The following is a 10791-nucleotide window of genomic DNA, read 5'->3' as shown; positions in this document are numbered from 1 at the left end:
TCTGGGTTTAGTAATGGTGCCACTACATTTAGTAATGTCTTAAATAGTTGAAATAAAATTACAATTAATTTAATAAATTATAGTTATTTAATATAATTGTAATATATATATATATATATATATATATATTCCTATAATTTTATATAATAATTACCTCAAATGTAATTCGCGACATACGAAAATGTTCGACAAATTGAATGTCTGTAGGGGAGACCGGGGCTAAACCGCCAGTTTTTTTTCGGTGCCGATTTTTAACAACAAAATAAATAATTTTAGTTAAATGTGGTATACCACTGTAAAGAGTGAACCTTTAGCTACAAAATTTATATAGGAAATTTTTATCTATGTTGCTTTGTTTAACCGGTATAGAGCAAAAACGACAACGGTGAAAAAATTGAAATCTCAAAAATGCCGGGGTTGAACCGCCACCCCTCCGGAATAAATCAGTTTCAGGTTTGATCGCCCATGAAATATTAGATATCTACACTGGATTCGTGTTCAGCATGCATTACTCTTTATAATCAGCATGCATTTATAATCACCTACCTCGAGATTTGGAGAGCAAATATTATTGCAGATATTACAAAATTTCCACGCGCAGAAAATTTCACTTTTCACCACGAAAACACGTTTGCCTCCGTAAAAATCATAACACGGCAGGTAACCTGCCGAAACTCCGTTGGGGTCACATGGGTACCATAAGCAGCGTTTACAATATTAATAGCGAGTTTGCACAATATACAGGTTCCGAGATATTTGATTTGGCGGTTCAACCCCGTTGGCGGTTTAGCCCCGGTCTCCCCTACACCTCGGAATTACACCTTCAAAATAATTTTCATTTTTCGGTCTTTCATTGCGTCTGATTATTTCATTATCTGGTAAAGGATCAATCAGATTATTTATAATAAAGTTAAATATGTCATTATTAATTCCGTCATCCATCACAAGTAGTATCGCATCCATATTTATTATTATTATTATTATTATTTTCTAGATATTTAACCTTTTGACAGTCACGAAGCAAACTAGTGGTCTATAAAGGTTGACGACACGTTACCAAGTTACTCAAAGAAAAAAAATAATGCGATACCTTCATACCGTTGCTTCATACCGTGACTGTCAAAAGGTTAAATATCTAGAAAAAATATATATATATATGTATATATGTAATTTATACATACCATTTTGTAACTTTCTGTGCGTTTCCACTGTATCTGTGACGTTATAAATAATATTTTTATATGTATATTTATAATCATACAGTCTCCGTGATGTTGATACACTAGAGGCCATTTTACTGATAACGTTTTGCTTTAGAAACAGCGTACTTTTATTTCGCTGAAAACCATGGCGACCGCTGAGTGAACCAGAGTGAACGTGTTGAGACTTTGAGTGCGCTTAGAATCGTTCAGCAGAGAATCATAAAACGGTTGCAAACTGTTGCGTTCGGCTGAACGCAGTTATGGCGTTAACTATACTAAAATGAGCGTTCAGCAGAATATCAACATGTTGCAACTCTGAGTAAACCGTTTACTAGCTGTTGCATTCTGCTGAACGCAGCCATTACCTATGAATTTCATGATTATACATTTAACATTTTTTTAATTATCATCACTTTTTCACATTTTTCTTTTAAAAATCGGTTTTTTTCGTTTTTTTTTCCGAAAATAGGTAAGAGCACATGAAATAAATAGGTAAACTTTTCAATTTAAGGGTAGAAAAACACTTTCCAAAAGGTTTCAAGTGAATTCATTCTTCGAGAACAACTTTCCAAATAACGCATGTTTTTCGCCTACGTTGCCTCCACTATAAATTAAGTTTGATGTATCCCATACAGCACAAAATGTTTTCAAAAAATATTTCTGAATATTTCTATAAAAATATTGCAAGAAACATTTTAAAATAGTTTTAGGAATATTTTAAAATGGTTTAAAAACCTTTATGGTAATATTTTTAAGAATATTTTAAGAAATATTTATAAAAATGTTCTTCTCTTTATCATCCAGATAATATTTTCTTAAATATTTGAAATAGGGGAGACCGGAACGAAGTCGTTTTTGCAATTATCTCGAAATCTGTATGTTGTGTGAACTCGCCATTAATACTGTAAGCGCGGCTTATGGTGCCCACGTGACCAACGGAGTTTAGTGAGGTTACGTGCCATGTTGTGATTCTTATCGAAGCAAACGTGTTTTCGCAGGTCGAAAGTAAAATTTCTTCCGCGTCGAAAGTTTGTAATATTATTAAGTATTATTGTCTCTCCGAATCTCAAAGCAAGTGATTCTAAAGAGTAATGCATGCTGAACACGAATCCAGTGCAGTTTTTTTATTTCCATTCATTTCTATTATTTTATAAGCGACCAAACCTAAAACTTGTGTTCGGGGCGAAGTCGTTTCCAAACCAAAACGAAGTCAAGAAAGCTAAATAATATGTGCTGCGTATGCTCAGAGATAATAGAAAACAGAGCCGATGAAAAACAGTGCATTTCGTGCAAGCGTAAGGCACACAACGAGTGCGTGCGCTCGTCAGACTCTGTTTTTACATGCTTTAACTGTTAGCGAAAAAGAAAATTGATTTTCTTGAAATTATTTTCCGCTTTCCATTTTTCTACTAAAAAACAATGAATAAAGTGTATTCTATTATTTTTTATGATCAGAATTATGTATCTTTATTTAAAATCCAGTCCGAGAATGAAGACACGACTCCGCCCTGGGAATTTTGACTTATCGATTTTTGCACCTTTGTCGTTTACACCGGTTGAACAAAGCGACGTAGACCAAAAATGCCTATATAAATTTTGTAGCCAAGGGTTCACTCTTTACAATGGTATACTATATTTCACTAAAATGATTTATTTTGTTGTTAAAAATCGGCACCGAAGAAAAGGGCCGACTTCGCCCCGGTCTCCCCTATATTTTTAAAATATTAATTCAAATCTACATATTGTTTTATAATCTCGTTTCAAAATATTTAAAAAATATATTTTAAATTTATTTATTATTGGTTTTATAATCTTTTTTCAAATATTTTTGAAATATTATGAAATATTCTTAATTAAGAAAGATGCATGGTAGCGCACACGGAAAGACTGGCGCCCGACAAAACGCTGGGCTGCGAAGCATGCATAAATACGTTGCGCGCGCAACGTAAAAGGCTGTGTGCAACCCGACTTCTCCCGCTCAATCTTGCACGTCGATCTGCCGCGCTAACTTTGCACGGCGATTTCCCGTGCAAAATAACCCGATGATTTCGAGAAAACACTGCACTGACACACACTCTTCAACAATTCCACAATCAAAAACTGCAAAATTGAAGTTGAAATCGCGGGACGCGGAAAACACCGGGCAATTTGCAGCGGAAAACGCCGTGCTAATGTGACTTAAAAAACACGTGTCTCGACCACGAAAACAGTTGGCAATAGAGACGCGATTTCATTGTACCAAAAGAACACGGACGTTCGATGGTATAGACGCGCCATCCGGTGGTCGCCGCAGCAACGTGCTTTTGCCTGCTTCGTAGCCGAGCGTTTCGTCGGGCGCGAGTCTTTCCGTGCATCTTTCCGTGCTAGTTCGCAACGACGTCGCTAGGCGGCGCATAATGGTAAGATTGACTCGTAATTCAGTTGGGGGCTTATATGTATAAGCAGGCGAAGCAAAATCATGACATCTGCGAGACATATCTTTGCCAGCAATACAATGCAAGGCTCACCCACACAACACTACGTCGATGATATAGATATACAAAGTAATATTTTCCAAAGTACGTTGTAAAGATGTATATTTTTCAAATATTAGAAAAATCTTTTAAATGTGAAATAATTATTGCTGATTTGGTTAAACATATTTTATTTTTCGAAGCAATATTTCTAAAAGATTTTACAAATATTATTGAATGGCAAGATTCCAACAACTTTGGCGCCTTAATTTGACGATGGTTTCTGGTAGTACTTTTAACGCTGAACAAAAAATTATATAGGTCTTATAGAGCTAACCGCTCTGGTTTTCAAGATATACAGTGTTAAAGTTAAAAATAAATAATATAAATTTTTTAATAATACTTCAATTGTGTATGTATAAACAGTACACACGTAGGATACCGCTTATCCCCCGCAAGCAGGGGGGTGGGAGTGAACCTCGGTTCGCGTGAAAAGTTAAAAACCCGTTTTTGTCGCTTCGTATAAAAAGTTGCATTGTGTAAAAATATTTAATATCTGTAACAGAAATAATTTGTTATAGCAGAGAATAGTTAGGATATTGAAAAGTGACACCTCGTGACACCTCGTTTTGCGTGGAAAGTGTATGCGTGGAGGCAGTAGGTTCCGCCCCCCTGCGGGGGGCTCCACTATTGTTAAACTAGACACATAGTGTGCCTTCAAAGTACATGCGTCGGCTTTCCACGCGTGAAAAGTTGTAAATCCATGTGGCACCTTGTTTCACATCGACAACATATATTAAGGTCATTGAAATCGGTGAGGTCGCCCTTAATCCATAGTTTTATCAACTTTAACACTGTATATCTCGAAAACCAGAGCAGTTAGCCCTATAAGAACTATATAATTTTTTGTTCAGCATTAAAAGTACTACCAGAAACCATCGTCAAATTAAGGCGCCAGGGTTATCGTAATCTAACCTATTAAATATATTTATTTGCAATCTTTTAAAAATATTTTTGAAAATGTTTTTCTGACATGATCTAGCGAACACAGAAACATTTAAAAAATATTTTTGTGAATTATTATAATCTTCCTAAAAAATATTTTAAAAATATTTTAAAAATATTTTGTGTTGTACGGAATACCCTTTTGTACCATCTTTATTTTCATACCTTAAAAAATTGAAAATTAGAAAAGGATCAATAAAATTCTAGCTTTTCTTTGTCAACCATTTATAATTTATAGCAAACATTTTGCTTGATTTATAAATACAAAATATGAATTGTCTTCTTCAAACTTATTTTATTAAATAAAAGAAATTCACTAACATATAAACATTTGTTTAATCTAAGCACCAAATTTCGTTGCATGCTTGACAATATAAATAGCATGACAGATATATAGTTGCAATAAAAATGATAAAGTTAGTACTTTCCTTTTGTAAACTTGTGTTCACACACAATTGGAAATATTTCGTTCTTTAGAATAATGCATTTTAAAAGCGATTATAATAATACTTATAAACTATAATTTTGCATATTTTTGAAGTACCCGGCAAAAAAGGCAGAGTAATGGAGCGTCGTCTTCAGAAGGATTTCCAGATCGGTATCGTGGAAGGCATCGTGCAAGCTGTTATTCAGAGCGAGAAGGAACCGAAGGATGTTTTCAGTCAAATCGCAAGAGCAATTGGACGAAAAGGAAGCGGCGCTGGTAAAAAGGACTGGAACGCCGTGGTGAGACAGAGCACTATCGCCAGGGATCCTATTGGGAGTACGAACGAAGCGGTGCAACGTCAAACCCGCCGTAGTTTACGTCGCCAGCTGCGACACCAACCGAACTCCGACCTAGCATCCATGGATCCAAAACGGCTGGTGGATTATAATCCAAACCTCTCGGACTTCACGCCAGTTACTAGGATAGCCTATGCCAAGTTCATGCTAAGCAAGAATAAACCGGATGAGCAAACCGACGGTAAATTTGCATTTAAATTCTTTATCAGCATTGGTGTTCTCTAATCTCTTTTTTATTTTCAATTTAAAGTTCCCTTGCAAAGATAATGTCGAAATAATTTCTATATAGTACTAGCTTGATACACCCGTGCACCCGCATACCGTGCTTCGCTACGGTATGCGAAGGATTCTATAATTTATCCCCGAATATAGATTTACCCCTTTAAGGCAAAAACATGAATTATGTTTTTAAGCATTTGTATGGGTAACCTTTGCAAGCAAGAACCAAGTCGATATCTCACCGAGCCTAAGAGATATTGAGGAATCCGTGAAAATACATTTTACCCCTTTTCACTCCGTTAGGAGTCGAATTTCTTAAAATCCCTTCTTAGTGGATGCTTACGTCATGGAAGGAATATACTCTCCGAATTTCACGTTTCTAGGATTAAGGATTTGGGCTGGGCGTTGATGAGTTAGTCAGTCAGTCAGTCAGGACATTTGTTTTTATATATAGATAAAGATATCCCTGATAGAAATTTTAGATAGATTTTACTAAAAATATAATGAAATTTTATTGAAATTCTCTCTCAATTGATCCCATTGTTATTCCATCAATATTTCATAAAAAATTCAATTTTTTAAGTTAAATTTAGTAAAGAACCTCGCCCATTTTTTAAGTTTTGGGCCGTAAACGCACGCACACTTGACTTCTATATACATTAGAAGAGGTTGGTAGAAATAATAATAACAGTTTGAAGTCTAAAAAACATGGGAAAAAATACTTTGGTGAGAAGTAATTTTCGCATATTATCAAATTATATTAGCTAAAATTGGCACTAAAAACTTTGCATTATTTAACTTAAATATTACTAATATAATATCACTAATTTTATATAAAACTAGACATCACAGACGCGCGCTTCGCGCGCGCTATTTAGTTTTAACATTATACTATTACTATACACTAACTCCTTGATACACAACTGTCAAAATACGATGACAGCTGCTCATAAAGTCGAAAGAACCAATCGACATATATCGCGGAAAAGCGACAAAAAATAAACTTCAATAGATTCGAGTATCGACTTTACATGCTTTTTTAGATATGGATAATTGTTTGCGGGGCGTATTAAAAGAACACAGGAGTTTACACATAAGCTGGATACATTTTTCCCAGACAGCACCATGTCCAAAATCGGGACATAAGTCGTCTTTTCGACGTCTTTTAGACGTCTTTTAGCCATCTTTTTAGTAAGACGTCTAAAAGACGTCTTTTAGACGTCTTATGTCCCGCTTTTGAACAAGTGTGCTGTATCCCAAGTGGTAAATTTTGGTCACAAAATGACCAATCAGACGTCCTAAATAGGTCTCATGAGACCCGAAAATGACGTCGATATGTCACATCCACGACGTCATTTTCTGACGTCTTATTGACGGCAAAAATAGGGCAAGATTCCGATAACCCTGGTGCCTTAATTTGACGATGGTTTCTGGTAGTACTTTTAACACTGAACAAAAAATTATATAGGTCTTATAGGGCTAACCGCTCTGGTTTTCAAGATATACAGTGTTAAAGTAAAAAATAAATAATATAAATTTTTAAATAATCCCAGGTAGCAAGGTGACGTTAATATGACGTCAATAATTCGTCATTTTTTGGGTACGACGTCATTTTACCAACTTAAGACGTATAAATGTCGTGGCTTTTTTGACGAAATAATAACTAATCGTAGAATGACCTCATTATAACGTACCATTGACGTCATTTGTATAACCATAAAAACACTTCGACAATTTAACCAAACTATAACGTCCAAGTAACGTTAGATTAGTGCCCATTTAATGACGTTAGTTATTTATCCATTGTACGACGTATCTGAGACGTCAGAATTTCGACCAATAAAAGACGTTAGTTAAATCACTTTAATACGACGTTCCTGGTTCGTCAGATTGTAGACCAATAAATGATGTTAGTTAACTGACGTTAATACGACGTACCTGAGACGTCAGACTTTAAACTAATAAATGTTAGTTTTAACTGACGTTAATACGACGTACCTGAGACGTCAGACTTTAGACTAATAAAAGATGTTAGTTAACTGACGTTAACACGACGTACCTGAGACGTCAGAATTTCGACCAATAAAAGACGTTAGTTAAATCGCTTTAATACGACGTTCCTGGTTCGTCAGATTATAGACCAATAAATGATATTAGTTAACTGACGTTAATACGACGTACCTGAGACGTCAGACTTTAGACTAATAAAAGATGTTAGTTAACTGACGGTAATACGACGTACCTGAGACGTCAGACTTTAGACTAATAAAAGATGTTAATTAACTGACGTTAACACGACGTACCTGAGACGTCAGACTTTAGACTAATAAAAAATGTTAGTTGACTGACTTTAACATGACGTATCTGGTTCGTCAGTTTGTAGACCAGCACCCAACCCAAGGAGCAAAGTGACGTCAGAAGACGACATCGACATAATGACGTCTATTTTTAGTCATTTTTGGTCTATGACGTCAGCGACTAATAATGGACGTTTATAAGACAATAATAACTATTTCATGCAGTGTTATAGCTATCAAGAAGATATCATTACAAGATTTTTGAACACTTTAAATATGTACTTGTTATAGACAAGTACAGTTACTAAGGAAGCATCAGGGTCAGAAGATCGTCACTGTTCACTGGATCATCGAAATCAAGCAACACGGGCGCGGTACTGTACTAGGATGGGTGACCGCCTTGAGAGAGCGGGGCTATATGCACATGATACGTAAAGAAACAGTTAAAAAAGCGTTTTTTTTCACAGATAAAGAAGAAAAACGTTTTTTTTATAAACGTTTATCAAGTGGACATTTTAACATTTTAATTTCATAAAAAATAATGTAGATTAAAAAGTTGTCGTCTATTTGATGACATTTTATGGTCAGTCTTGTGACTGCCATTCCAAGATGACGTCCAAATGTTCAAAATCTGACGTACTTTTATTTCGTCCCGGCGACGTCATTAATTACGTATTAGTGACGTCAATATATGACGTCACGGAGATGAGACAAAAGTACGTCATTTTTACGGCACTTTGACGTCATTTCATAACGTCGCAATCGTCAGAACATGACCAAAAAATGACGTTAAATAGATGTCACCTTGCTACCTGGGATACTTCAATTGTGTGTGTGTATAAACAGTACACACGTAGGCGGGGGAGGGGCTGCCGCCCCTCCCCGCAAGCAAGGGGGGTGGGGGTAAACTTCTGTTCGCGTAAAATGTTAAAAACCCGTTTTTTCTTCTTTCGTCGCTTCGTATAAAAAGTTGCATTGTTTAAAAATATTTAATACCTGTAACAGAAATAATTTGTTATAGCAGAAAATAGTTAAGATATTAAAAAGTGGCACCTCATGACACCTCGTTTCGCGTGGAAAGTGTATGCGTAGAGGCAGTAGGTTCCGCCCCCCTGCGGTGGCTCCACTATTGTTAAACTAGACACATAGTGTGCCTTCAAAGTACATGCGTCGGCTTTCCACGCGTGAAAAGTTGTAAACCCATGTGGCACCTCGTTTCATATCGACAACATATATCAAGGTCATTGAAATCGGTGAGGTCGCCCTTAATCTAAAGTTTTATCAACTTTAACACTGTATATCTCGAAAACAGAGCAGTTAGCCCTATAAGACCTATATAATTTTTTGTTCAGCATTAAAAGTACTACCAGAAACCATCGTCAAATTAAGGCGCCAGGGTTATCGAAATCTAACCAAAAATAGGACTAATGTACGACATACCGGTTTCTAGAAATGTTTTTTATGAAATTAAAATGTTAAAATGTCCACTTGATAAACGTTTATAAAAAAAACGTTCTTTTTCTTTATCTATGAAAAAACGCTTTTTTAACTGTTTCTTTACACATCGTGTGCGTATAGCCGTTCTCTCAAGGCGGTCACCCATCCTAGTACAGTACCGCGCCCGTGTTTCTTGACTTCGATGATCCAGTGGACAGTGACGATCTTCTGACCCTGATGCTTCCTTATTAACTGTACTTGTCTATAACAAATACATCTTTAAAGTGTTCATAAATCTTAATGATATCTTTTTGATAGCTATAACACTGCATGAAATAGTTATCATAAAACTATAATCACACGCAACTGCATCCACTTATAAGATAAATTTACCACTTCAATCATAAAGTTACGAAACAAACATATTTGTAATTATATTTGTGGTTTTTATTTTATATTACTTTATTATACAATAAATAGATAGATAGATAGATAAGTTTATTGTCTATTCCCGCAGGGTTTACAAGGCGTTTTTGTGAGAAACGTACCCAAACTTCTTACAAAGCAACAACTTCCCCTCCGCGGCCTGGCCATATACGACCTCTTACATTCCCGCACCCCCCTCCCTCCCTTCTTTGCCCCTTATCCTTTCCCCCTCTCCCTCTCCGCCCCCTTCCCCTCAACCCCCCTTTCTAACTTACTCTTTCTCCCAGTCCTCCCTCTCCTCATCCCACCTCCACTCTCTGTCGTCTATCCAAATTCTCCTATTCATAATTCTGACCTTTCTTCCTTTCGCCTTCTCCTCCTTCGCCTTCTCCTCCTTCGCCTTCTCCACAATCCTCTCCGATCCTTTCTAGTTCCTCCCCTATCTTCGCCACCCCCCTTGCCAACGTTCCCTTTTCTTCTCTCCTTTCTTCCTTTTCACCTTCGGCGTTCTCTCTCTTATTCCATCTGCCCCTCCGTCACTCGGTCCCCTTTCTTCTCTCTTTTCTTCCTCCTCACCTTCGACGCCCTCTCTCTTACTCCGTCTGCCTCTCCGCCACTCTTCTCTCGCTCTCCTTCCCTCTAATCTCCGTCTCCGGTCTTGCGGCGGCCGATCACTCTTCCTGTCACCTTTCACTTCTTTTGTTCTTCTTTCCCCTTCTTTCCCTTCCTTCCGCTTTTCTCTCTAGACACTTCTTACTTCACCCTTTGCTGTTCTCTGCCACTTGCCAAAAACCCACGTGCGCTCTTCCTGCCGTTCACCAACATATTCCCTTTCCGCCTTGCCTAGCTCTATCGATTCGCCTTCTGTCGATCTATCGACCCTCTTCCTTAATCGCCTCTTATTCGCCGTTGCACCGTCGCCGTCAGCACCTTGCAAACTCACCTTAACTGAACGCTCGCTCGCCCGCT

The 10791-nt window shown here is 36.9% G+C and overlaps 1 protein-coding gene across 1 annotated transcript in view; it reads left to right on the top strand.

The window, feature by feature from the left end:
- The window catches only part of Trp (transient receptor potential), a 141818-nt gene extending 136150 nt beyond the window's left edge, over window positions 1-5668 (top strand). The window contains exon 16 of the mRNA XM_071718982.1: window positions 5202-5668. Coding sequence (XP_071575083.1) covers window positions 5202-5668 — 467 coding nt within the window. The remainder of the gene's footprint in view (window positions 1-5201) is intronic.
- The last annotated feature ends 5123 nt before the right edge of the window (window positions 5669-10791 follow it).

The sequence above is a fragment of the Temnothorax nylanderi genome, unplaced genomic scaffold (genome assembly GCF_030848795.1).
Source record: "Temnothorax nylanderi isolate EJ_2023f unplaced genomic scaffold, tnyl_v1.0 TNYL_tig0273_pilon, whole genome shotgun sequence".
NCBI classification, from domain to species: Eukaryota; Metazoa; Arthropoda; class Insecta; order Hymenoptera; family Formicidae; genus Temnothorax; species Temnothorax nylanderi.
This window is presented reverse-complemented; position numbering and strand designations above follow the sequence as displayed.